General features: G+C 39.5%; 1 protein-coding gene across 3 annotated transcripts in view; it reads left to right on the forward strand.

The window, feature by feature from the left end:
- Positions 1 to 27,977, forward strand: part of LOC131907367 (alpha-2-macroglobulin-like) — a 44,060-nt gene that overhangs the window by 5,010 nt on the left and 11,073 nt on the right. For all 3 annotated transcript variants that reach the window (XM_059258524.1, XM_059258525.1, XM_059258523.1), the window contains 19 exons: positions 1,081 to 1,101; positions 1,363 to 1,531; positions 2,018 to 2,102; positions 4,697 to 4,817; positions 5,498 to 5,612; positions 5,758 to 5,867; positions 7,836 to 7,997; positions 9,533 to 9,760; positions 10,204 to 10,267; positions 11,466 to 11,608; positions 12,205 to 12,354; positions 13,189 to 13,356; positions 13,761 to 13,839; positions 15,083 to 15,209; positions 18,252 to 18,480; positions 19,185 to 19,311; positions 20,025 to 20,146; positions 20,772 to 20,823; positions 27,780 to 27,863. In XM_059258524.1, the coding sequence (XP_059114507.1) occupies positions 1,081 to 1,101; positions 1,363 to 1,531; positions 2,018 to 2,102; positions 4,697 to 4,817; positions 5,498 to 5,612; positions 5,758 to 5,867; positions 7,836 to 7,997; positions 9,533 to 9,760; positions 10,204 to 10,267; positions 11,466 to 11,608; positions 12,205 to 12,354; positions 13,189 to 13,356; positions 13,761 to 13,839; positions 15,083 to 15,209; positions 18,252 to 18,480; positions 19,185 to 19,311; positions 20,025 to 20,146; positions 20,772 to 20,823; positions 27,780 to 27,863 (2,356 nt within the window). The remainder of the gene's footprint in view (positions 1 to 1,080; positions 1,102 to 1,362; positions 1,532 to 2,017; positions 2,103 to 4,696; positions 4,818 to 5,497; positions 5,613 to 5,757; positions 5,868 to 7,835; positions 7,998 to 9,532; positions 9,761 to 10,203; positions 10,268 to 11,465; positions 11,609 to 12,204; positions 12,355 to 13,188; positions 13,357 to 13,760; positions 13,840 to 15,082; positions 15,210 to 18,251; positions 18,481 to 19,184; positions 19,312 to 20,024; positions 20,147 to 20,771; positions 20,824 to 27,779; positions 27,864 to 27,977) is intronic.

The raw sequence follows: 27,977 nt of genomic DNA on the forward strand, positions 1-27,977 counted from the left end.
TCACACCTCTTTCTACCACAATGCATCAGACCAACTCTCCATTCTCAGTTGAGTTTTCAACTACATCTTCCAATCTTTAAAAGAATCAATTCTCGGGGTTGGGGATTTAGCTCACAGTGGTAGAGCGCTTGCCTAGCAAGCGCAAGGCCCTGGGTTCAGTCCTCAGCTCTAGAAAAAGAAAAAAAAGAAAGAAAGAAAGAAAAAAGAAAAAAAGAATCAATTCTCTTTTAACTCCAAAGACAAAAGGAGATGCCATGACCCTGGCTTTTCTGTCTCTCACATCTGTATGTACTTCACACAAAATCATGTAGGCTCAGAAAAAATGCTATTTCTTACTACCTGAATTGTTACAACTTGGCCAACATCTGTAAACAAGACCATTGCAGTAACCTTGATATTTGTCTCTCAGCTTCTACTTTCACTCTACCTAAAATCAAATATGATATCTACCACTCTGTCAGGTTAACATGTATGTGCAATATATATGTGACAGGCATATGTGTGTATATGTGTACATATATATATACACACATATATATCAAACCCTATATATGATGTCATCATGTGTGTGTGTTTTGTTTTTCCATCTATCCTTTCATCCTTAGAATGAGAACAGACAGACATATTGTTCTTTTCTATTTTGCTATGTTCTCAGCGTCTAGAATGACACACAGCATATAAGTAGATATGTAATAAATATCCCTTTCCTATTCTTATTATATCCTACCCTTTCTCATTCTTAGAAGCACCTAGTGATGCATATTAATAATTGGGTTCAAGAATAGTTACTTCCAGCACCACATATTTATTTTTCAGTCTGTAAAGTTGCATAACAAGGGAATGTTCTTAACTAGGATGCTGCAAGCTTTTAGATAATATTAGTAAACCCTTTTCTAATAATAGCACATGATATACATCCATGGCTACTAAGTTCTTAATATTACCTATTAGTTGCTTGAAATAAATTAATTAAAACTTGGGTAAAATTTAATTTGGTAGACTATATATACAGATATATGTGTGTGTGTTGAGTTATTCCACATATTTGAGAACATTATACAATTCTTTCTTTTCTTTCAGATTCCTCTACTGTACATTCAGGTAAGCAATGCAAATGGTCTACAGAAGAAAAGCAGTTATTTCAGGGGAAACCTTCTTTCTGGACTTCTTACAATAATATACCAGAGACTTTGGGAAAGGGAGAAGCTCCCAGTCAACCCAGGAATGGATGGCTGGAACTCATCTGCACTCTGAGCCCTTCTCATTTACCCTCTTTATGGATAACATGGAAGCTTTCGTAGATTTCTTTCATAATCTCTGATATTCTTTGCACTTTTATGAATTATGGTTAATTTATTACAGGACCCCAATGGAAATCGCATTGAACAATGGCAGAGTTTCAAGTTAGAGCGTGGCCTCAAACAGTTGTCCTTCCCCCTCTCCTCAGAGCCCCCTGAGGGCTCCTACAAGGTGGTGGTATGGACAGAAACAGGCAGGACCGTAGAGCACTCCTTCTCCGTGGAGGAATTCGGTATGAATCATGGAAAATCATGGAATCATGTCCTTCAGAGCTGAGACCTCTAGAGCACATAGTTTGAGTTTGTTCAAATTCCTTTTGCTTCCTGTGTATTGTTTTGGGCTTGGAGTAGAATCAATTATGTTTAAGTCCAATGGGGCATCAGTTCTTTGTGAATAAAATTTCATTTAGTGTAGTTGTTTGTAGCAATACTGAATGACCAAAATAAAATATTGTTTCAGTAGTGAGAGAGGGAGGGGAGAAGGGAAGGGAAGGAAGTGTAGAGAGAGACAGAGAGACTCTTTAAGGTCACAGTGAACTCTCATAGTGTCTTCATCAAAATCTGTATTTGAGAATGAAGTAAGTGTGGATACATTGGAGAATGAAGTTGCCTTTACAAAATCCCAGGATATCATTAGGGAATTGTTACAAAGAACTAGAACATAGTCAAGCCTTCAGATCTGAAGAGCGACCCCTAACCTCCTTCATTGCGGTCCACAGTGCTTCCCAGGTTTGAAGTGAAAGTGACCGTGCCAAAGACAATCACCATCATGGAAGAAGAGATCCACGTGTTGGTGTGTGGCACGTGAGTTGATGGGAAGAGCAGCCACACTCTCGGAAGCAAAGTCACCGCTTGAGACACTCAGGCTGATTTCCCCAGGATCGGGGCAGCATGGGGACTTCAAGTACCTTGGGAGTGTTCCTAGCTATAGACCATTCTTCTCCTGTTCCTTTCTTGTGTTTCCTTCTTGTTTTCTTTTATATCTCTATCAACATTTCTATAACTGTCATGAGGTGGGGACCGTTTGTAGAGAGGCCACACAGCTGGGATTGACTCTACAAGGGAGAAAGCTGAACACACTCTCTCTCTCTCTCTCTCTCTCTCTCTCTCTCTCTCTCTCTCTCTCTCTCTCTCTCTCTCTCTCTCGCACACTCACACGCATGCAAGTGTGCTGAAGGACCCTGGCTTTCCCCGTAGTCATAAGTGATACCAACACACTTAGGAGGGAGATAATGCACGCTTCTAAAGGAGTTTCAGTCAGTAACAGATCACTTATTTGACCTTGCAAACAGTGGGTAACGAGAGTAGGTTCAGAATCAGGATCCTACCTAACTCCTCAGGCTGCGTTTGGCTGCCCTCCCTCTCTGTACTGCCGTTCTCATTGAGATCTTGAACATGTTCTTTCAGGATGGTCCCTTTGAATCCAGAAATGTCTGAAGGATCTTAAGCCCCCAAGAGACCTGTAGTGGCACTAACAGAACAGAAAGCAGACAGACTAGTGCTGCCTTGAGGTTTTACATGTGGCACACATGCTATCAGCTCCTTCGGAGTCATGGCCTCCGAGTTCCCTATAACTCCTGACCAAAGCTCTTGCAAACAGAGGCAGGGGATACTTTAAATTTCCAAATAGGGCAGGAAACAAATACCCTTGAAAACAAAATAATCACATGTGACATTAATGTCACAACCCTATTCCTTTTATAAAAAGTAAACAAGCATATACATAGAGATTTATACTGAGGACACATTTTTTTTAATTTTTATTTTTATTTTGCAATACAATTCAGTTCTACATATCAGCCACGGATTCCCTTGTTCTCCCCCCTCCGGCCCCCCTCATCTTTCCCCCAGCCCACCCCCCATTCCCACCTCCTCCAGGGCAAAGCCTCCCCCGCAGACTGAGATCAACCTGGTAGACTCAGTCCAGGTAGGTCCAGTCCCCTCCTCCCAGGCCGAGCCAAGCGACCCTGCATAGGCCCCAGGTTTCAACCAGCCGACTCATGCAATGAGCACAGGACCCGGTGCCACTGCCTGGATGCCTCCCAAACAGATCAGGCCAATCAACTGTCTCACCCACTCAGAGGGCCTGATCCAGTTGGTGACCCCTCAGCCATTGGATCATAGTTCATGTGTTTCCATTCATTTGGCTATTTGTCCCTGTGCTTTATCCAACCTTGGTCTCAACAATTCTCGCTCATATAAACCCTCCTCTTTCTCGCTAATTGGACTCCCAGAGATCCACCCGGGGCCTAGCCATGGATCTCTGCATCCAGATCCCTCAGTAGTTGGATGGGGTTTCTAGTACGACAATTAGGGTGTTTGGCCATCCCATCACCAGAGTAGGTCAGTTCGGGCTGTCTCTCGACCATTGCCAGCAGTCTGTTGTGGGGGTATCTTTGTGGATTTCTGTGGGCCTCTCTAGCACTTTGCTTCTTCCTATTCTCATGTGGTCTTCATTTACCATGGTCTCCTATTCCTTGTTCTCCCTCTCTGTTGTTGATCCAGCTGGGATCTCCAGCTCACCCAAGCTCTCTTTCCCTCAACCCTTGCCCTTCATTACCCCCACTCATGTCCAGGCTATTCATGTAGATTTCTTCCATTTCTCTGCTGAGGACACATTTTGATAGTTTGGATTCTTAAGTTGTTTTGAAAATGTTTGTAGTTTCTATTAAGTTTATTTTGTGTATGTTGGTATTACTTTTCTCTTAAGAATGTAAAATCATGCATACTTTCTCATGTGTGGATCCTAGCTTGTAATGCTCATATGAGTGCATATAAGTAGGGCATGAATGTGGGCATACAACATGAGACCAGGAGAAGGGAAAAGAAGAGAAAGAGAATACCTGTGGCCCAAAAGTGGAGAGGAGAGAGGAAGGAAATGGGCAAGAAGAATTGGGGTAGAATCAAAAACATTGCTGTTTGAAAATGTCATAATGAAACCTAATACTGTGTGTGTCCTAATTTAAAAATTTTTAAATGAAACAATCTAGTCACCCTTTGTAACAAAAACACCTTTCTAAAGACTGACTATACTGGAATTTTAAAGTTAAAAACGGAGTACAGTGGTATATGCCTATAATCTCAACACATCTGGCAAGAGGATGATGAGTTCAAGGTTACCCTAGGCTATAAAACTGTCTCAAAATAAATTAACTTATAATAAAAAAAATCAAGATAAAAAAACTGATAAAAGAAGAGTGGTGTGAACTTCAGCACGTGGCATGGAGGTTTTCTGAGTCACAGTGACTTTGTCAGCTTCCAGTGTGTAACGAGTGACCTCAGCACAGGGTAGATAGAAACACTGAGAACAGATTGCTGTAGTTGAAGGGACTTGCAAAAGAAAGCAACAGGGATATCCAGTGCTTGCTTTGAGTCATTTGGCAACATTCTCATGGCAGATATACCTATGGGAAACCTGTTCCGGGACACGTGACTGTGAACATTTGCAGAAAGTACAGTCATCCTTCTAACTGCTTTGGTGAAGAGTCCATGGCTTTCTGTGAGACATTCAGTCATCAGGTAGGCTCAGAGCTGTGCCTTCTGGGAGATAACAATAAACACATTGCTTGTTAATGGCAACATGGTGCTAAGCCAGGAAGAAATTCTATAATACCTTTAAGAAACTTGAAAAAATGACTTAGCTAAAAAATAATCACTGGTCATTTGCTATTGCCCAATGTACTTGTTCCAGAAGAACAAGTCAAGCCATCCAAAGCCTTTCCAGGTATCTTCTGTAAAAGAAGGAGACATGCCACACATCTTTTAAATCACCTTGACCCAGAAGAGCGTCAGTTCTATTTTCTTTCTTAGAAGCAAGAACCTGTTACAATGCCCCATCTAGATGCCAGGGAGGTGAGATAGTCATCAGAAAGATGACCAGTTACCAGCTGTCTGCCATGGGAGGGGACCTAGCATTTGGAGAAGTGTTAGCTCTGTTGCAGTAAGATTACCCAACCATTAGCAATTTCTCAATTATTCTTTCCAGGGAATGTCAGGCAGTGAGGAGTTATATCTGTCAATTATACACAAGATATTATTATGAAATTACCAATGTTTAGTTCCTGAACAGTGCATAATGTGTCTTAATACAATATAAAATGCCTAGATTATTTTATCATTCCCCCTAAATTCTTCCAGATTAACCAACTACTGATATATCCAGTATAATATGCATTATGTTTTATTTTCTCCCTTATTAGCTAAATGACGATGGCTGCTTCTCACAGCTAGTGGAAACCAAGGCTTTCCAGCTAAAGAGGAAAGAGTATGAGATGCAGCTTGAAGTGAATGCCAAGATCCAAGAACACGGAACAGGTTGTGTGTTGTATGGTTGTGGGGGAAGAAAATGACATTGATTTCTTTCTTGGGCCAAATTATGAACTGTAAGGAGAGAAGTAATGATATAAGAAATTCACAGCTATTGGCCTTCAACAAAAGAACCTTTCCCATTCTGTTTCAGATGTGGAAGGAACTGGAAAAGGGTTCACTAAAATCACAAGAATCTTAACCAACCTGTCATTTGTGAATGTGGACCCACATTTCAGACCAGGAATCCCATTTGTTGGACAGGTTGAGTATTTTTCAATCCATCAAGCTATGTGCTATCAGAATTCACATCATGGGTACAATGTCTCCTAAAATTGTACCTTGTTAGTGCTGTCAACCCATGTAGCCAAAAGGAAAAACTATAACCACATGTCTATTATATAACCAAAAGTTAGAATTTACAAAAATAGATGCTTTTGTCTTAAAGTTGTATATGAAGTCTCTAAAATTATCCTAAGGGATTATCAAGTTGATAAGTTTTTTTAAATCATTTTTAGAACAACATTGCTTGAAATCAGTAAGTCTTTTCATGGTCTACCAGCAGTTTTTTACTACATTATCCCCTAATCCTGTCAAAATTCATAATGATAAGTCACATTATCTTTCTAACATTGACTCTGTGTGGAAATGGATATACAGGTTGCTTTTCCTTTGTGCCTAGGGTTTTTCATAAATATTATATTAGCATTAGCTTTCTGTAAGAACAAATATGTATTTTAAATAGCCCTAAATATAGAGATAAAGCACTGTTTGAGGTTTCTAGCCTTTCATAATGACCTTTCTTGCAGACCTGTGACAACTTTCTATTATGATTTTTCTATTGTAAGCAGATGTGTAAGTGATCTTTGTGACTCCAGAAGTCTGAGGTGACAGTTGTGTCCAGCTCAGTGTGTAACTACTGTGTATTGTGTTTTTTTAATGAAAAGGTTGCTTTGCTGTGGAGGCTGTAAAAGACAGGACAGGACTTAAATGAAACAGAGTACATTGTGAAAAGTCCCATTATATTATGGCGGCAGAACATGTTCAGAAACTGTAACCATTTTCTAAAATCAAAGTGTAGTCCATTTAAAATCTTTTCAGATGTATATTACAGTGTTTCTAATTTAACACTGGGAAATTACTTTACTATCTGTCATAAGACTCTATTAGCAGATGACCAAAGAGTGAAGTTGTGTACTCATTCTTGTGCTTACACATGAAGCTGACATTTTCTTGATAAACCTAGATTTTATTGATAGTTAGGAATACTGATACATGTCAGCCTGTTTCATTTTCTGCTACCAAATATATGGGACAAGTGATATGCCAATTATCTTAACCTTGTCATTATACACTGTTTGCATATGTATTGAAATTTCACATTGGACTTTATAAATATGTACTATGTGTTAATTAAAAATAAAAAGCATTTCAAAAAATTTCAAAGTAGGGCTAGAGAGACAGCTCAGCCATTAAAGGTGAAACTCACAACAAAAAATTATTTTCAAAGTAACTTATAGTAAAAAAAAGTCACCAACTTTATAATATGGATTGGGTTGTTTTTTTTTAATTTATCTATCTATCATCTATCTGTCTGTCTGTCTGTCATCTATTCATTTATTTATTTATTTTGCTGAGTTCAGTATTAACAACAATTAGGCTTTAAAACCTGATTCATTGCTAAGTGTGTCTCCCCAATTTTACATTTGTCATGCGGGAAGCACATCATCAAGTCGGGCTGTTTTCCAGAAGACTGACCATCTAGGACAAGAAGCAGGTGCATATATAAGTCAACTGGAGAAGCATATAGGACCTGTATTAGAATTCTTTGCTTGCATGCATAATGACACTCCATAACATTAAGCCATAGGATGTTATCTTGTCTACCACAAGATTAGTGTCTGAGGCTCAAATAATAATAATTTGACAACTGAGCTAAATTTTTTTAATCACTATATAGCTCTTATCTTCTATAACTCTCTGTGAGTTATGTAGCACAGTCTTTGCAAATGAGCCACAATGCATCTGCTAAGTCACTGTTTATTCTTGTTGCTTTGTATCTCCTCACACTCGTACTTATCTCCCTAGGGTTGATTAGTGCCCACTAGTTTACATTAGTTGTATGTTTATTTAGCCTCCTTTTACCACCCTGTAGCCCCTTGATGATATCCACAGTGCCTGGGACTGTGAGCATGCAATACCCAGGGATAGACATTTGCTTTTAACCTTCAGGTGCGCTTGGTGGATGGGGAAGGCATCCCTGTCCCACATGCAATGGTCTTTATTGAAGCAGACGAAGCCAACCATCACTCAAATGCTACCACTGGGGAGAATGGCCTGATGCGGTTCTCCATCATCACCGACGACATCATAGGCACCTCCCTCACTGTCAGGGTGAGTGTGCAAAGAGGTCGATAAGGACATGCACAAGTCTTGAAAACAAAGTTGCAACCTAAAGAGATGAAATCTCCAAATTGTGTTTCTCTCTTATGGAGAGAAAATAGCCCTAAAACTTAAGAGACAATTTAAGGTCAACTTTTAATAAGAAAGTAATGTTGTGACTAAATATGGGTGCTCTATTTTGTCAGATGGTGCATACACTGTGGAAAATTCTGTGCCAGTTTCTCAAAAATCAAGTAAAAATATAAACAACTGGAGTTTCTATAAGATTTTGCAGTCTTACTATTATGTACATTATTGTTCACCCTACTGTCCAGTTGCATGAGCCTAGAGAATGATAATGTAATGTATATTTCAAAAAACTAGAAGAAAGTATTTTAATGTTTTTATCATAAAAAATAATAAAGTTCTTTTCCCCATTGTGTAGCCCTGACTCTCCTGGAACTCAATGTGGAGACCAGGCTGATCTTAAACTCACAGAGATCTCCTGCCTCTGTCTCCCAAGTGCTGGGATTAAAAGTGTGCACCACCACCACTCAGCTTTTTTTTAAACACTTTTAATGTTTATGTTAACAGATAAGATACTTAATCTGATTTAAATATTATGAAATTCAGAACTACAGAATGCATTCATCACATACTTAAGACAGGCCTGGAAGGGATATCAGCTAATTCTCTAACTCAGCTCTAGCCAGTGGTTTTTGCAGTCATTTTCTCAAATTTACGTGGTTACACCATTTCATTTATTCATAAAACCCAGTTGGAACTAATTGCCAAAGATGAAACTACTTAGTGACGTAGTTACTGGCATTCCCTTCCCCTGGTAAGGCTTTGTAGCTTCAGTGTTAGTCTGCATGGCAAAGGAGCAAAGAGACCTTTAAGTCAACTAGTCAGCAAGACACACAGCTCATATTATTCTCTTCTGATATATAAATATCAAACTCAGGATGTTCTGGGGTGGAAAGTCAGAGCCATGCCTATATTTAAGACAGATGAAATAAAGGCCTTTCTGTAGCTTAAGTTTTCCTGCCTGGCCCACAGTCAGGATATATCTCTTTCACCTGCCAGTCCCACAGCCTCTCAGACCCGACCAAGTAAACACAGAGACTTATGTTGCTTTCAAACTGTATGGCCGTGGCAGCCTTCTTGCTAACTGTTCTTATAGCTTAAATTAATCCATTTCCTTTAATCTATACCTTGCCACATGGCTCGTGGCTTACCGGCATCTTCACAAGCTGTTTCTCATCGTGGCGGCTGGCAGTGTCTCTCTGACTCAGCCTTCCACTTCCCAGCTTTATTCTCCTCCTTGCCCCGCCTATACTTCCTGCCTAGCCAATGGCCAATCAGTGTTTTATTGATTAATTAGCAACACATTTGCCATACATCCCACAGCACCTTTCTTACATTCACTGTAGAGGAAAAGACTTCTAGCTACTAGTTAAGGAAGGTTAGTAAACTTACAGTGTTGTGAGGACAATGGTTCCCAACATAGAATCTAGTGAAGTAACATTGTTTTTCTAATTCCTTAGGCCAAATACAAGGATAACCATGTCTGTTATGGATTCAGATGGTTGACAGGAGAGAACGTGGAGGCACAACACATTGCCAATGCCGTTTTCTCGCCAAGCAAAAGCTTTGTGCACCTGGAATCCATAGCTGGTAAACTGCCCTGTGACCAAACACAGCAGGTCCAGGCACATTATATTCTCAATGGAGAGGCTGTGCTGGAGATGAAGGAGCTGGTCTTCTATTACCTGGTGAGAAGGGAGCTTACTGCATTATTACCTACAGATAAAGCTCTCTGGGGACAAGGGCTTATGACACTGTGGACATCATTGTTTTGACCTCCTTTGAAAGCTTCTTACTCTTAGGTATGCATGTGTCTGTGACTGTATGCCATGTGTGTAAGTGCCTGTGGAGGCCAGAAAAGAACGTCTGATCCCCCTCAGCTGGAGTTTCGGGTGGTGATGAGCTACCTAACGTGGGTACTGGGAACTGAACTTGGGTCTTTTAGAAGAGCAGCACTGCTCTTAAGTGCTGAGCCATCTTTCTGGCTCCTAACTTCTTACTCTTGTTTCTTTCTAAAGTCTGACTTCTCATGGGGCTAATTATTTCCAGCAGGGGCTCAATAAGGCAAGCATGTAGAATGGAAGCTAGGATAAGATCTCTGTTGGAAATTTTTTAATCTCCTGTTTTGCAGATAATGGCAAAGGGAGGCATTATCCGATCGGGGACTCACACACTGCCTGTGGAGCGGGGAGACAGTGAGTATGGCGTTATTTCCACAGTTCTGCTCCATGCTGACCACCCGGCCTCATTACCTGTCAGGGATGCTTCCAACGGGTCTCTTTTCCACCTAGTCACAAAAAAGAGGAAGCCAGGGAGTGATGCAATTTCCTTTTTGCCATTCTTTATCTAATAGTTTTTTTTTTTTTTTTTTCCCAGTACATTTTGCTTAGGTTACTTAAGCTGTTGATAGGGTCATGAGTATACCGTAGTTATTTCAAAATTTCTAGCCAGAAATATTTGTGAACTCTTTTTTTCAATATGAAGGACATTTTAAGAGTTGGATAAATCGAGATGGGGAAAATTTAAGTGTTTTCTACTTACCAGGTTTTGTTTTGCACTACCCCTTCTCTCTCTCTCTCTCTCTCTCTCTCTCTCTCTCTCTCTCTCTCTCTCTCTCTCTCTCTCTCTCTCTCTGTGTGTGTGTGTGTGTGTGTGTGTGTGTGTGTGTGTGTGTGTGTGTGTGTGTTTCTCCCCTGAACTTAGTAATGATTTACAAAAGTTCAGTTGGGCATATCTACCATGGAATGGGACTCTGCTCATGAAAAATAAACATCTGAAGGTTCCCCTGTTCTGGGGTCTAAACACTGACTTACTAGAAAACTATGCATGAGCACCTCTTTATCTCTTGGTGCCAAAATGGAGGCACTGCAGTGGACTCAAGAACATTTAATGCAGGCTCTACAGTGTCAGTAGACATCAAAGCTGGCTTCTGCAGGAGTATAGACTTCCTCTTCAGGAGAAAAGGACACCACCCCATATTTCACATAGGGAAAGAGGACATAAGCATAAATACAGTATGTTAAGCTCTTAGCATCAGGTCACATGACTTCCTTTCTCTCCTAACATGAGGAATCAAGAAGGAATGAAGGTGAAGTCCACTCCCTTAGGTAGCGTTTGAGGTTAGTGTCATCCAGCTAAGTCTCAAAAGTGATGAGGAAAAAACATACATGATTGATGGAGGAGAAAGGATTCTGTGTATTGCCTTCTCTAGTCCCAGGGTACTCTGCAAGGTAGTCATGCATTTGTTATGTGTACTGTTCGTTGTGTCCACTAAGAGGAGCAGTGATTGGCCAGGCCAGGGGCCCAGACTAGCTCTGTGTAATAAAGTGACTCTCATCTTCACTCCGAATGTGTCTAACACATGGCTGCTGCCTCTCACTCTCTCCTCTTCAGCGAAAGGCCATTTCTCCATATTCATCCCGGTGGAGACAGACCTGGCGCCTGTAACTCGATTGCTCCTTTTTATCATTCTGCCTGATGGAGAAATCGTTGCAGATACTGTCAAATATGAGATTGGAAACTGTCTGGACAACAAGGTGTGTGCTTTATATAATAAAATTTCAACATTTATAACTAGCAGTTCCTGTTATTAGCCGTTCTTTTATACATGTGTGGATTGAAGGATTAAGTGAATGTCCCAGCGAGGTCACAGCAGAGTCAGATTAAGAAATCATGTTATTGCCTGCTTTTCAAAATTATCTGTGTAATATTGACTCAACACAGCCCAGCTCTCTCAATGCCCTCTTCCTGTCTCTGTAATGGAATATTAGCAAGTATGCAAGCAAGTTTAAGGCCACATGAAGCCCAAACAAAAATTCTTTTGTTAGAGCTTTTTGCAGTCCACAAATCCAGAGTTAATGAGCACTCATTGTATATCAGAGATACAAGACCGATACTTCAAAACTGCCATTTTAGAAGTATCTTTAGAGACCATTACAATGGCCTAACTAATCTTGAGAATCAAAGCAAATTCCAAGGTGGGAAAGAGCCTTGCTAACATAGCATAACAGCAGCCACTGTGAAAGCAACCAACATTGTTACGTGCTGAAGGTGAGGAACACCTGGGAAATGTAGGTGACACATGGTGGAATACAGAAATGGGTTTTTCTGACTTTTCTTTCCTATATGCCAGGTGAATTTGATCTTCAGTAAAAGTAAAGGTCTTCCGGCCTCCCGTGCCCTCCTTAGTGTCACAGCTTTTCCTCATTCCCTCTGTGCTCTGAGAGCTGTGGACCAAAGTGTGCTGCTCATGAAGCCTGAGGCTGAGCTCTCTGCATCCTCGGTAAGTGCTGGGATCTAGTTGTGAGCTATGGGAAGTCAGATATCTGTGTCTTATAGAATTTACACTTTCATAATTGAAATGGACAATATATGTTTAGGAGAAAAACAAATCAAGGGAGGAAAATTGCGGGGGCAGGGCTGAGGAGGAGTCACTTGTGAGGATCGCCACATGCTTCCAGTCTAGTCTGTCCAGGCCATGGTCTCTTTCCCTTGAATGCACATCTGCGCATCTGTCAGCACTTCATGTCTGTTTTACTTCTCTCCCCTGAATAGATTGAAAGCCCTGTGTCCAGAGTTTCAGAGATCAGCCCTTAAGGACTGAATAATGAACCCAGAGCATTTTGTCTCTGTGAATAAAACCTTAGAAAGAACTATTGTTCCCTCCTACATGGAGAGTGTTTGCAGTACTTATTCGGTCTGAGACACATGCCCTTCATTCATGCAGAGTCAGTTGCTAACTACAAAATGGCGACAGAATTATCATTTCATTCCTTCCCACAATGTTGTGTTACTGACAGCACAGTCCAGTTTCTCAATTATTAATGCTTCATCTCCTTTTAATATTGAGTACAGTGTTTGCTGTTGAATGGTATAAACAAGTCTGGTGACCCTCGATTAATTAAATGGGAAGCATATTAGTTTTATTTTTCTAAAACGGTTGAACATCTTCCAAGTGAAAACATGTTGTGATATAAATATTGCATGTAAAATGATTTCTGTTGAGTGAGAAAATGCTTGAGGGAAGGTTGGTGTTGCTGTTCTTGGGTTTGATTTGGTTTGGTTTTTTAAGAAAATGCCACAGACAAGTTAGCTTTATGTGCTTGCATTTCTGCAGGTTTATGATCTGCTACCAGTGAAAGACCTCACTGGCTTCCCTGAGGGCGCAGATCTGGAGGAAGAAGACAGCAAAGACTGTATTAGGCAAAACAACATGTACATTAATGGCATCCTGTATTCCCCAGTACAGAATACAAATGAAGAGGATATATATGACTTCCTAAAGGTAAAATCCTTACCTTTGGGACAGTTCTGAAGGTTCTTAAAGTATCCTGTATGGAGAAGTTATTTGTATCAATGCCTTCTTGTCATGGTTGAAAATAACAGAATAAAAGAATCAAGTGACTTCGCTGAGGTCGCCAGGAGGAGCAGATCTGCCAAAGGCAGCAGAATAAGGACCAGGAGATTTAATGATTAATGATGTTTTCTTTTTATTGAAATTCATTGCTTTGTGATATTTATAAGTGTCATGTATAGAATTATTACTGTCAGGTGAATTTAAGGGACAAAATAACATTAACACCACAGGCATGCTAACATTCCTGCTTCAGATGCAAACACGGAAGTTTAATTCAGATAAAAGGAGGTGTGTATGGCTATGCACTAATCAGCTGATCATCTCCTTTGTAGGACATGGGGTTGAAGGTATTCACCAACTCAGATATCCGTAAACATAAGATCTGTGAACAGCCCGAAGAAATCACAAAAGGTTAGTACTGAAAATATCAAACTAAAAAGATAAAATTTTGAAGACAAAATGTGATCAAAATTAACAAAAGATTTGATTCAGATATATTAAGCCCATTGAATAATGTTCATAACAATATAAGCTCAAATCTGATAGTGTCACCCTCTACCAAGTACAGAGCATGGAAGGCAGATTGTCAACAGTAGCCTAAGAGAAGTGCAGATTCAATACAGGCACAAAGTAAAGAAAGAATGGACTCTGAGGAGTCAGGAAATTGGCCACCAAGAACCGTCTTTGCCAACAGAAATGACGGGCTGAAGGAAAAGGGACAGTTCCCAGGAGTTTAACTATGAAGCCAGTGTTAGAATTGGGGTTGCATTCAAAGCAGGGTTGCATTCCCTTAGTCAAGCAAAGATATTCTTCAACAGCTCTAAATTATCAGTGAAGACTCTTCACTATTTTAGGTGATGTAAGCTGTTTCTTTGCTGAATCACAGTAGGCAGCATGGATTTAGTATTATATTGCTAACTAGTGATTGGTCATGTTAAGTATGGAGAAAGGGAAAAGTCTAGGAAAACATTCAGTGAGAATCCATTTTCTATGTGACATTTACTACAGAGAATCAGATATTTTTATTTATAAATTGTAGAATCCTTTATTATTAAGATTTATAGGATATTTATATATTTATCATCTGCCTGTGTATCTGCTATCAATATGTCCATCTGTGTATTTTCCTAAAGGGAGTGGCTGTCACACGTTCATAGTATGGGTGAGCTGATTGACCTTCTGACTCACTATGGAGTACAGAGCTTTTCCATACTTGATGCCTCCATTACTGTAAACTATTTCTCAAAACCACTACTATATTTTTTTTTCTTTGCTCCCATAGATGAACATGCCAATGGCAACTTGGGCTTCTGCCCTCCTCCCCACCCAACACCCTAGGTCTCTTCATTTGGCACAATGGGAAGTAGCTTCCTGGGATTCAACAAGACCTTCTCTTCTGCATACAATCCAAGGCTTTCTGCCACACCTCTTCCATTCTGTGCTTGGGATTTTCTTCCTCTGGTTCAGTTTGTTCTAATGCCTCAGAATTCAGCTGAAATGCCACCTCCTCCAAAAGCTTTTCTGGTTGCCCCTATGTCCTTTCCCGGCTCCCACCTCACGTTCCCGATCCTTCTGTCACAGCACTTGGGTAACACAACATCTCATGAACTCAATCTTTGTATTTATTGCCCCTGTCTTCTCTCTCCTACCATAGTACCAACTGCATATCAACTCTTAAGCCACAATCCTGTGGAGGATATTCTAGAGGCGTTTGAGTATCCCCAGGAGACTATACGAAAATACTTCCCTGAGACATGGATCTGGGACTTGGTGGTTGTGGAGTAAGTAACTTATTTTTCTGTAAGATGCAGAAATATAGATCTATCAAAGATTTTAAACTTTAGTGAGTTTTCCCTTTTTAATGTATATATTTAGGATTGTCTGACATGGTCTTTTACTTTCACTGTGAAAGCATTACTAAGGTTGAACAATGTAGAAGATTTTTAGGTTAAATTGATTTCTAAGTATTTATTCCATCATAAATTGGATTGTTGTCTTTATTTCTTTTCCAGATAGCTTGTTATTGGTATAGAAATGCAAACATCCTTTCATATATTGCTTTTGTATCTAACAGCACCGCTGAGTTTATTTATTAGTTCTAACAGTTTTTTTAATGAAATTTTGAGGTTTTCTTCATTTGAGATCAGATAATCTGTAAATAGAGATAATCTTCATCATTTCCAACTTGGATACTCTTGATGTCTCTTTCCCCTTATTTTTCCCCTTAATTATTCTCAACAGTGCTTAGTGGAACAAGAATGGGAATGGAATCCTTATCTTGTGCTGGATCCTACAGGCAAAGCTTTCAGATTTTCTTCACTGGTTATAATGTTAGGAAGCTTTCCTGAGCAGTATGTATGATATAGAGAAAATTTCCTTCTATACTTACTTTATTGAGAGTTCATATCATGAAAGGACTTTTTGTTCTGTACCTATTAAGATAATCATATGGGTCTTACTTTCTATTCAGCTAATGTGGTGTGTCACTCTGATCACACTATTTTGCATTCAATGGTCACTACATAATCTTTTTAATGTCCTGTTGGGTTCAGTTAGCTATTATTCTATTAAGGATTGTGATTCTTGGTTTATTTAAAATATTGGCTTATAGACTGATTTTCTTGTGGGCTTCTCATCTGACTTTGATATCTGAGTGAGGCTGGTCTCTACTTCCATTTTTGGATGTCTTTGAAAGGCTGATGTTAATTCTTCCTTAAGTTAGGGAAATTGATGAATGAAGTGATCTAGTCAGAAAAGATACACAAAATGGTTTTTTGCTTTTTAAAGTTGTTTCTTGACCTAGTATGTGATCTACCCTGGAGTGTACCCACTGTGTGCTTGTGGAGACTTCATAGTCTGTTATTTTCCCTGAAAGTTTTATGTACATCGTTTGGTTGATTGTTTTTCAAGTTTATTATTTCTTCATGGGATTTGTCTGCATAGTGTGGCTATGGTTGAATGTGGAGTACTGGGATCACCCAGTATTTAAGAAGCACTTCACCAGCCAGCCAAGCCAGAGATTCTAGATGTTTCTCAGATCTTTGTGCTTCTTTGCACCACCCTATTTGCCATGTGGTCACCAGGAACTTAGCAATTACCAAGATCAGTCAGTGCCTTGCGATAGGTGAGATGGAAATTGATCCACTGATTCATGGTTGAAATCATTTGCGCGTGAAGTGTTTGTTACAATCCCCCCATTCCTTTTGGAGAGTCCAGGAGCTGGGTTCACACTGTGCAAAGCCAGGGAGAAGGTCTGTGACAATGGCTCCACTCCTGTTCATACTGCACATATTTCTGTTCATCCTTTCAGCCCCTATCCCCAGGGGCAAACAAACGTCTTATCCTTTTGCTTCCAGAGACAGGCAAGCTGTTGGGACACATTGATCCATCTCTGGGGCCGTTCAGCAGAAGGAGCAGTAGGAAAAGCCCATGCAGCTGTTCAGGTTCCCAGGGGACTATGAGCTCACTAAAGGCCAGATTCCCCGGGGGAAAACAGTGTCACTGAGTGTGCAGTCAAACTTATTCCAGGACAAAACTAAGAGCTGAACGCCTGTTGATTGTTCTCTTTATGCTGAGCCCTGGGAGAAAGGCTCTAGTCACAATTACATATCCATTGCACATTTCCTCTTTGTTCTCTGTGATGTTAGAGAGCTTGAGAATGCAAGTTGTAGCTGGAGTTTTCTCTCCAGGTCCCACCAAGCCCTGCAGTCCAACAGCCCACTTATAAAATAAACACACATACACATATTATTTACAAACTGTATGGCTGCAGCAGTCTTCTTGTTATCTAGTTCTTATATCTTAAATTAATACATTTCTATTAATCTATACTTTGCCACGTGGCTCGTGGCTTACCAGTACCTTACATCTTCCTTGTCATGGCGGCGGCTGGCAGCGTCTCTCTGCCTCAGTCTTCTACTTCCCAGAATTCTCCTCTCTCCTTGTCCTACGTATACTTCCTGCCTGGCTACTGGCCAATCAGTGTTTTATTTATTAACATACAGAACATCCCACAGCAGCAAGCACCATTCATTCCCCCAGATGTGTGATTTAGGAGGCAGACCAGACCTTTGGACAGAACTACAAAAGTTCAGATGCTTGATGCATCCACAAACTCCTTTCAGGAGAAGCCAGAAACAAATTTTGTCACTGAAGCAAAAACCTGGAGCAGAAGAGTAGGAAGTGCCCACCTTTCTATTCAGGCTCTTAGCAGTCTTCTGTGGGACCCCGTCTTCTCTAAAGTGGGCTAACGAGGAGTCCAGCTCTCAGAGAGCAATGAGGCTAAATGAATCTCTTCTCGGAGAAACTAAAAACTATATCTTTTAAGTCAGAAGCAAGACTTTTTGGAAAATTTTAATTATAAGATTCTAGAAAATGAGCATATGGACCAAATGCAAGCAAGTACCATTCATATTAAAAATAATCTGCTCCTTTATTGATAAGCAAGTGTAAGTTAAGCTTAGAGTAATTCTGGCCAAACAAACACAGTAGTAGCAGAAGTGAAATCTATAGACCCACCCTAGTGGGATCAGATTTTGTAACAGAAGTTGAGAAAAGAATCAATTACATGCACAGTTTATAACTGTGTTTTTCTATAAGAGATTAGCTCCATTATCAGGAGACAATTCTAAAATGAACATAACTGAAAACAGAAGAAAACCGCACCATTTCCCCGCTGAATGTCTTGTCTTTGCCTTTCAATTACTGATATTTCTATTGAGTGCATTTATGTTATGACCATGAAATCATTTATAGGCCTCTCCTCCTAAAAGGGGATTTATTCAGCTGCTCACTTTCTTTACTTCATACCCCACTCTCTGCAGCTCAACTGGAATGGCTGAAATAGAAATGACGGTCCCTGACACCATCACTACATGGAAGGCTGGGGCCTTCTGCTTGTCCAGTGATGCTGGATTGGGCCTGTCTCCCATAACCCAATTCCAAGCCTTCCAGCCCTTCTTCTTGGAGCTCGAAATGCCCTACTCTGTGATCCGTGGAGAATCCTTCAAGCTCAAGGCCACCGTGCTGAACTACCTCCAAATGTGCATCCAGGTAGAGATTTATTTCCTCGATTGAGCACAAGCAGATTAAAAAAAATCACGTTCTTAGAAATACCAAAAAGTAATAAATATAAATAAATAAATAAATAAATAAATAAACAAACAAACAAACAAACCCACTCCTTATCTACACATATGGTCAATAGAGGAAAAAACTATCATACATATATTCCTATGTTATAAAAGTGAATCTCTCTAATAATCAACCTACAAAGAGAGGTTTCATAATCCTGTAAAGTTGGGTTGTTTGTAGAAGAATTTCTTACACGAGCAAGCATCCCCTTACCCCATCCCATGTTTGTAGATCCAGCTCCTACATTCTTAGATGTTTAATTTTTCTTAGTGCATTCTTTATACATAGCTTCCTTTAAAATGTTGTTTGTGTACATCTTACCTCTGTGAAAACTGTAACTACATATAGATTTTTATGTAGTGACTAAGCCAGGCAATAATCATGCTTCCGAGTCCCAGAAGGAGCACTCATCCAGGCAACATACTTTCATTTTTTTCTGGCTCCACTGCTTAAAAGACCAAGCAATCTTCCATGTGCTGAGGTTTATCTGTGAGGGGCTAATAAATATGTTTGTCTCTGTCTGTCTCAACGATGTGAGGCAACACAGAATCTAACCATCTCCAAGCATGCTTCAGTTTAAACTTGGTCTCCTACCTTCAATCTTGCTTCTTGTGTGTTTCCAGGTTGCTGTGCACCTAGAGGCCTCTCCTGATTTCTTAACTGCGCCATTGCAGAAGGCACGAGAGTCTCACTGCGTCTGTGTGAATGAGCGTCACATTGTCTCCTGGATAGTAACCCCAAAGTCATTAGGTGAGCAGCAGGGTCCCACAGGATCAGCATAGCCAGAGCAGTGGTCCTTTCCCACATTTCCCCTTCCTCCACACTTCCAAACTCAGAACTTAAAACATTTGCTTTAGATCAGTAAAAACACAGGAGCAGAAATGCAAGCAATATCCACTAGAGGTCAATGGCACTAGAGGTGGAGGTGAGGAAGAGAGGGTCCCTTGTACCCTTGTCTGACAAGAAAAGACTTCTTTTCGCTGTGGCTATTGTTTTACTTTATTTGTGAGAGGGCTCCATTATGTGGTCCTTTCCCACATAGCCAGAGCAGTGGTCCTTTCCCACAGACAAAGACCCCATGCAGGAGGACTGTTTTTCTTGGGCTTTCATTCCTGAATGCTAATTTACTGGTGCACACCTGCAGTTCAGCACTTCGAAGCCTGAGACAGGGTCAAACATGAGCTCAAGGCCAGTCTTGACCACATAATGGAGCCCTCTCACAAATAAAGTAAAACAATAGCCACAGCGAAAAGAAGTCTTTTCTTGTCAGACAAGGGTACAAGGGACCCTCTCTTCCTCACCTCCACCTCTAGTGCCATTGACCTCTAGTGGATGTTGCTTGCATTTCTGCTCCTGTGTTACTGATCTAAAGCAAATGTTTTAAGTTCTGAGTTTGGAAGTGTGGAGGAAGGGGAAACGTACTCATCTCTACTTGGCTTTTTTTTTTTTTTTTTTTCTACTAGGAAATGTGAATTTCACTGTGAGTGCGGAGGCACTCAATTCTCAGGAGCGATGTGGGAATGTAGTACCAGTGGTCCCTCAGCATGGAAAGAAAGACACAGTCATCAAGTCCCTGTTGGTTGAAGTAAGTAAACCTGCCTACCTCGAGAGGACACAGTGAGTCACAGAAGAGGGAATCAGTTAGGGCTCTAACTCTTTTTAGAGTTTCAACTCTTCAACTCTTCAATCTCTTCTTCCAGTGTTGAATAGTGTACAGTCCATGATAAAGTTCATAATAACATAAATACGTAGGTACTGTAATAATAATAATAATAATAATAATATGTATATTTCACAATATTTTTATCTCTCTATTCATCACCCATCCATCTTTCCATCATCTATCTATCATCTATGTATCTATCTATCTATTATCTATCTATCTATCTTCATCATCTATCATCTATCTATCTTCTTCATCATCATCTGTCATCTATCTATCTATCTATCTATCTATCTATCTATCTATCTATCTATCTATCATCTATGTATCTATCACCCTTTTCAGTCTCTTTAATTTCATTAATCTTTGCTAATTTTTTTCTACCAATCCATCTTTTTTATAGATGTATAATGAATGGAATTTATTTATATAGTGCATCAAACCTTTCTCTTCACTATGAGGGACTCTGTGGTCCCTGAATCAACAACACACATATCCAGAAGGTCTCAATGCATTTCATCTTAACTTTTCTTTCTTTTACCTAAAGCCTGAAGGTCTAGAAAATGAAGTGACATTCAACAGCGTGCACTGTCCAGAGGGTAAGCCTCAACCATTGTAGTTAAACGCACTTTGACTAAGACTTGTATAATATTGAAATTCAAAGATTGTTTTCACATTCTCTGTGGGATGAAACCTGAAGTGTCATCAATGCATGTGACAATTGAGTTAGAACGTCGTTCCTAAAGTGTTGGTAATCCCAGAACTTGGCATGCCAAGGCAGGGGAATCAAAACAAACAAAAACAATCAAACACCCATCATGACGAGAGAATTCTTCCTAAAAGATAAGGAGCTAATTTTTCTTGTGTTCAGACTGATATCTGATTCTCTTGGCCCCAACTTTTGAAGAGACTCTCCTTTCCTCACTGTATTCCTTACTGTTCGTTGAAATTGTCTACACACATGTGGCTTCATTTCTAATGTCTCTATACTTTTACAGTGGTCTCTATGTATATTTTAATGTAAATATCATGTGATTTTAATTATGTCAGTTTTATAACATACTTAGTGTTCTTTTAGCTCATGATTACCTTTGCTATTTTTTCTGCTCCCACGTCTATTTTAAGGTTGCCTCAATTTCTATGAAAAATGATTATGAAATTTTGAAAGAGTTGTATTAAATGTATAGATTGATTTGGATCATACAAGCATTTTTATAATGTTTTTCTAATCAATGAACATGGGATGTCTTTCTGTTTATCTGTTTCATTTTTAATTTCTTTTAATGCCTCATACTTCCCAGCATGTCTTTTTTTAAAAAAAAAAAAATCTCTTGTCTTAGTTAAATTTATTCCTACACATTTTCCCCAAAGCAACTATAAATGGGATTGTTATTTAGATTTCTTTTGGATCTTGAGATAAATTTTTACTTTGTGTGTATGGGTGTTTTGCCTGCATGTGTGTATGTGTACCACATGCATGTGTGGTGCTCACAGAGGCAGGAAAAGGGCACTGGATCCCCAGAGACTGGAGTTAGAGACAGTTGTGAGCCACCATGAGGGTGCTAGGTATCAAACCCAGGTCCTCTGGAAGAACAGCCAGTGCTCTTAACTACTGAGCCATCTCTCCAGCCTCTATTTCAATTTTTTCTTCAGATCATTTATTGTTAGCATAGTAATACTGCTGATTTTTGTGTGTTGATTTTTTATCCTGAAGTGTTATGTTCATTTACTACTTGTAATGACTTTACAGTGATGATTTTGCTTCTTCTTTTATGCTCTGGATGATTTTCTTTCTTTTCTTGTCCAATTGCTCTTGGCAATTCTACTATAAGTAGAAGTGAAAAAAGTAAAATGTCCTATCTTGTTCCAGATCATAGAGGAAAGGTTTCCAATTTTTCTCTGTTGAGTAAGTGTTGCCTTTGTTGGGTTAAGGTATGTTCCTCTATACCTAATTTGGTGAGGGTTTTTAATCAGGAAAGTATTTTGAATTTTGTTCAATTGTTCTTTTCCATGTAATGAAACAGTAGTGCTTTCATTCCTTATTTTGTCACTGTGGTATAAAACTGGCCTATGGTGAACCACTCTCGTATCCAAGGGACCAGTCACAGTTGATCATGGTGTATGATCCTTTAAGTGTGGCATTGAATTTAGCTTGCTTTTATATTGCTGATTTTTGTTACATCTGTGTTTGTAAAGACATTTGCCTGCAATTTTCTTATAATGACTTTGCCAGGTAAGGCTAATTTCACAAAACTTATTTGGAATTATTCCTTCTCGAATGTTTTTGGAAGACTCAGAAAGTTTAGTGCTATTTCTTTAGCTAGTTTATTGAATTCAACAGTACAATCATCAGGTTCTAGATTTTTCTTTAATGGAGATTTTAAATACCAAGTCAATATTCTGATTCATTTTTGATCTGTTAAGATTTCCTTTTTTTTGTGAAGTCTTCATTGGTTGCAGATCTCCAGAAATGTACCCATTCCTTCTAAATTATCCGATTTGTTGCTGCATAACTATATTGTTTCTACCAGTTTGTGGTAGTTTGTCTTGTTATAATTGCTCATGAGAAATGTTAGTCATTTACTTGAGGTCTTCCTTCTGTTTGAGTTTGGCCACTTATTGTGGTGATGTATTGTGTCCCCCAACATACTGTGTCTCCCAATAAAATTTGCCTGGAGACCAGAGGAAAAAGCCAGCCACAACATAGAAGTCAGGCAATGGTAGCACATGCCTTTAATCCTGTCACTTGGCAGGCAGGGATCAGTCTGAATGTCTGTGAGTTCAAGGCCACACTGGGGAACAGAATCAGACATGGTGACACATGTCTTTAATCCCAGCACCAACCATAGAAGTCTGGAGGTCTGTACAGATAGACGGGAAGTGACAGAACTGAGAAAGAAGAGGAATGTAGCTGGACAGAGAGAGCAAATCAGATGGCAGAACAGGTAGGCATAAGTGTGGATAGACAGGAAGTAGCTCGCTTTTGGAAGCTGCGGAGTTGGTGAGGTGAGGTTAGCTGTGGCTCTCCCTACTTCCCCGATCTTTCAGGTTTTCACTCCTATATCTGGCTCTGTGTTTTTTTTTTTTAATAAGACCATTTAGAAATTCGTCTACAACTTATTACTATACATTTTCCTCTTAGAACTGCTTTGTCTGTGATCCTTAGGTTTAGGTATTTTGTGTTTCCCTTTTCATTACCCCATGATGTTTTTAATTGGAACTCAATTTCTTCATTGATACACTGATTTTTTCAGGTGCTGGTTGCATAATTTCCACATATTCATGATTTTCCATGACACTCCCTGTTGTTATTTTATGACATACTGACAAAAAGTGATTCCATGTTGTTTGATCCTGTGGCCTAGTGCATGATCTACCCATAGTAACATTTTATGTGCTTCAGAAGAATGAGTGGCCAGGAAGAGGTGGGTCTCCCCAGAACAGAGGCCTAGATCCTCCTCTAGCTGCCTAGGCTCCTGCAGGTGGTCAGGTTTCCATTTCTGCTACTTCCCCAATGTGAGCCCCAGGAATGGTCATCTTTGAAAGGTCTTTAGTGTTATTTACCCCTCCTGTACTCCATACTCTATTATACCCTCCACCCCCAACCCCAGTTTAGCCTTTCCCATTATTCCCCTTTACCCTTACCAGTACAGTCTATCTTCCCTCCCTTGAGGGTCCTCAGGCACCCTTAGTGATTTCTTGATGTCTATGATTATTCCAAATGAAATATACATTATGAAGATTCAAAGCTAATATCCACAGATGAGAGAAAACATGTGACATTTGTCTTTCTGGATCTTGATGACTTCACTTGGAGTGATCGTTTGAAACTCTGTGCATTTTACCTCAGGCTGTCATAATATCATTTTAAATAGTTCAGTAATATTCCACTATGTAAATGTACTGTATTTCATTATCTGTTCATCAGTTGATGGATATCCAGGCTGTTTATATTTCTTGGATATTGCGAGTTGAGCAGCAATGTACATGGATTAGCAAGTATCTTTAGAGTAGGTCTCTATGGAGTCCTTTAAGTATATACACAAGTATAGTATAGCTGGATCATGTGGTAGATCTATTTTTAGCTTTATGAGGAACCTCCACAGTGATTTCCATAGTGGTTGGACCAATTTGCTTTTCTACTGGCAGTGAATAAGTATGAATCCTTCCCCACATCCATTTTAGCATTTGTCATTATTTGTACTTTTTTTTTAATCTTAGCCATTCTTAATGAGACAAGATGAAATCCTAAAGTAGACTTATTGTTGTACCCATATATCAGTGTATCCCTCGACCCTCATCAGAGAAGCTTCTATTTGCAGTAGATGGTGACTAACTCAGAGACCCACAACTGGTCAAAGTGAAGAGAATAAGAGACTGCAGAATGCTCTGCCCTAAGGGGAACATATATACTTCACCATACCCCCCAGAAATCATTGTGGAAAGGGAGACAGAAAAAGTCAGTGCCAGAGGTGGTGAATGACTACAAGGAAACCGTGTCACAGCAGAGCAGTTGACAAAGCAGGACAACCGCACATATGAACTCACAGTGTGCACAAAACCTGCGTAGGCCCAGGCCAGATCAAATCCCAGCATGAAAAGGGTGTTGGCACATGATCCACCTCTATCTGTCAAGCAAATGGCAGTTTTTGGCTTCTGAGAGAGGGAGAGACAGTTTTCTCTAAGAGTGTAGCCCCTGGAAGTTAACCACACTCTAGTGGAAGACCACATATCCAAGAACATTTGGATAGAACAAAGTGGTACCAAAGGGGGAGACATCAAGTTGGGAGGCGGATCTGGGAAGAGTTGGGAGTACATGAATATGATCAAAACATGTATGAAACTCTCAAAGAACTAATTTTTAAAAACTAGCAAATATTAGCAATGTGTGTATGTACACACACACACACACACACACACACACACACACACATAATTTAATGAGAGGAATTCTAGACAGGAAGGTGGGTGACAGCAAATAAAGAAAAGTTTAGCCAAGAAAATCAGAATTATATTCCTTCCATTTGATAATCAAAGCCTTCATATTTTGATCACATCAATATTTATAAGCATTGCTCCCCACCCTATAAAGAAGAATGGTGTTTTGTTGTCCCCTATGGAATGTTGTACAGTCATCTTTTAGGTCTAGCTAAGTTAGAGTGTTGCTTAAGTCCAGTGAGTTTTTTATTTTCTTCCTGGATGACCTATCTACACTTTAAAATGGGGTATTGAGGTCCCCCTCATTTCTGCACTACAGCATCTGTCCCATTATTCTATTACAGCCTGTATTGCTTCATATCTTTTAATATTTGTTTTGTCTATGAATGTGTATATTTACAATTGTTATTTTCTCTTAAAGAATGAGTCTCTATAGAAGGTCTTTGATTCTTTTCACATATTTTTTAATTAAAATTTATTTTATCTGATAGGAGTGCCATTCTCCCCAATTCTTTTTCTGTTTCCATGTGTGTCCTGAAAAGGTGATTGTGTTGTAGCACCACACACCTAGGTCTTGTTTCATCCATTCATTTCTCTCTGTCTTTATACTGGAGATTCTGATCCTTCTACGTTTGGGGTGGTTATTGATAGGCAAGCCCGTTTCCAAACGTTAACATTCCCTGACTATTGTAGGTGCTTCATCTCTTGCCCTCTCTCTGTCTTCTTTTGTGGTCTGATGTTTTCCTGCAGTGTTGTTTTTAACCCTTTTTAGTTTTGATTTGTGTTTCTACTAAATTTTTTTCTCTCTAGACGCCCTGAGGCTTAGAGCATCTTTATTAGAGAAATCTGTCTCAAGGCATCTTCATCTGAATCTGTGTGATCTAGCTGTGACATTGCCTTCTGGTTTTCTGTGATTTGAGACCATGGTGGGCTCCCCATGGGGTGGATGACTGTCTCTGTTGTCTTTTCCCCTGTACAAGCTGTGGGCTTGGGGAGACCCCCATCAAGTGTTGTGTTAACTCAGAGAAAGCAGAAGTGGAGTGATTAAAATGCCATCATCTTTACCTTTCTGCTTTGGGTTCTCTTTGGTTGTGGGCCACCCGCTCCAGGTGTCTAAGACTGCTTCTTTATAATGAGAGTTTCTAAACAGGTGCTAGTCCCTGAAAAGATACTGGCTGAGCCTAGCATGGGAAATAGTGGGGCTTGATATTTCCCATTTCATCATATTTCTCTCTAGTCTTTGTTTTAGTAGAAAAAGCACTTCCTTACTATGACTGTGTTTATTCTTCAATCAGTTTGCATTTCCATAATGTATGTTCAGCATCGTTATTTATTTCCGTTGCTTACAAATGTTGCCAAAATTTTGGATTAAAATTATTGTGAAGTTGTCTTGATTCATCACAAGTGAAGTTGAACTTGGTTTTTTGTTTGCTTGCTTGGTTGTTTGGGGCTTGTTTATAAAATCTCACCATATCGGCCGGGTGGTAGTGGCGCACGCCTTTAATCCCAGCACTCGGGAGGCAGAGCCAGGCGGATCTCTGAGTTCGAGGCCAGCCTGGGCTACCAAGTGAGTCCCAGGAAAGGCGCAAAGCTACACAGAGAAACCCTGTCTCGAAAAACCAAAAAAAAAAAAAATAATAATAAAATTTAAAAAAATAAAATAAAATCTCACCATATCATTTGACCACATGTGTTTGAATATTTTGTCTTTTTTGACCTGAGCTGAGTAACACTGATTATTTAAGGAACACATTGGGTTTTCTTTCAACCTTACCTATGGCATCTGACTTCTATGTAACTCAACATTAATTTTATGAGAAAGAGATGGTAAATATCATAATTTTTTCATTTTCCTATTCATATATTCCACCAAGATTAAAATGGCAGCATATATTTATTCATCAATTATTATTATTTCAAGCAAGTCAAAATATTTTCTTCCACTTGGTTATTTTTATTTTATGTTTACTTAGAGTATTTGTTTTCTTGCAAAAATTTTGTTACTAACTTTATGAAAAGGACACATAGGAAATGACTATTATACTTTTCTTTTTTATCTTTATTATAGTGATAATTTTATTTTTAATCAGTCGGGTACTATTCATTTTCTTACTCCTATTTTAGAGGTCTTCCATTAAAATATACTATGTTCATATCTAAAAAAGGAATACTACAATGTTGTAAAATTTGGGACTTTTTAGGGAGTTTTTCTTTGCTTATTTATACATACAAATCTTTGTTGGACTTTCCCCTCTCATGATTCTTGAGATGGGAGTTGTGAAGGTGAGGCTAAAATAGGTCATCTTGTCCCGAACACACTGCAGGCTGTGGGGTGACTACGGCAGAGCCTCGGCTTCAGGCTCCCGGACTCGTTGCTTTCTTTGCAAATGTGACTTCACATCAAGGGAGAACAAATGGTTTGGGATGAAAGTCTGAAAACCTCCAAATCCCAGGAGCCCCTAAGATCAGAACAAAAACTGTTTCATTTTTAAAAAGGAGTAACTTCTCAGAAGTAGCTTGTGTGTAAGGCATTAATTCCAGTGTCCCAGCAGTTGACGTCTCTAAAAGACGCAGTGCAGAATGGCCTGTCCTGTTGCTTACATGCTTCTTGCCCTAGGTACTAAGCTGTCTGAACAGATATCCCTGAAGCTGCCACCAGATGTGGTAGAGGACTCTGCCCAAGCCTCTGTCACAGTTTTGGGTGAGTTTACTCCCCAGGGTATTTGTGGATTAACTTTGGCTGTATTTCTTTTTTGTTTATACATGTATATAAATACACACACACACACACACACACACACACACACACACACAC

The sequence above is a fragment of the Peromyscus eremicus genome, chromosome 3, assembly GCF_949786415.1.
Source record: "Peromyscus eremicus chromosome 3, PerEre_H2_v1, whole genome shotgun sequence".
In the NCBI taxonomy this organism is placed as follows: Eukaryota; Metazoa; Chordata; class Mammalia; order Rodentia; family Cricetidae; genus Peromyscus; species Peromyscus eremicus.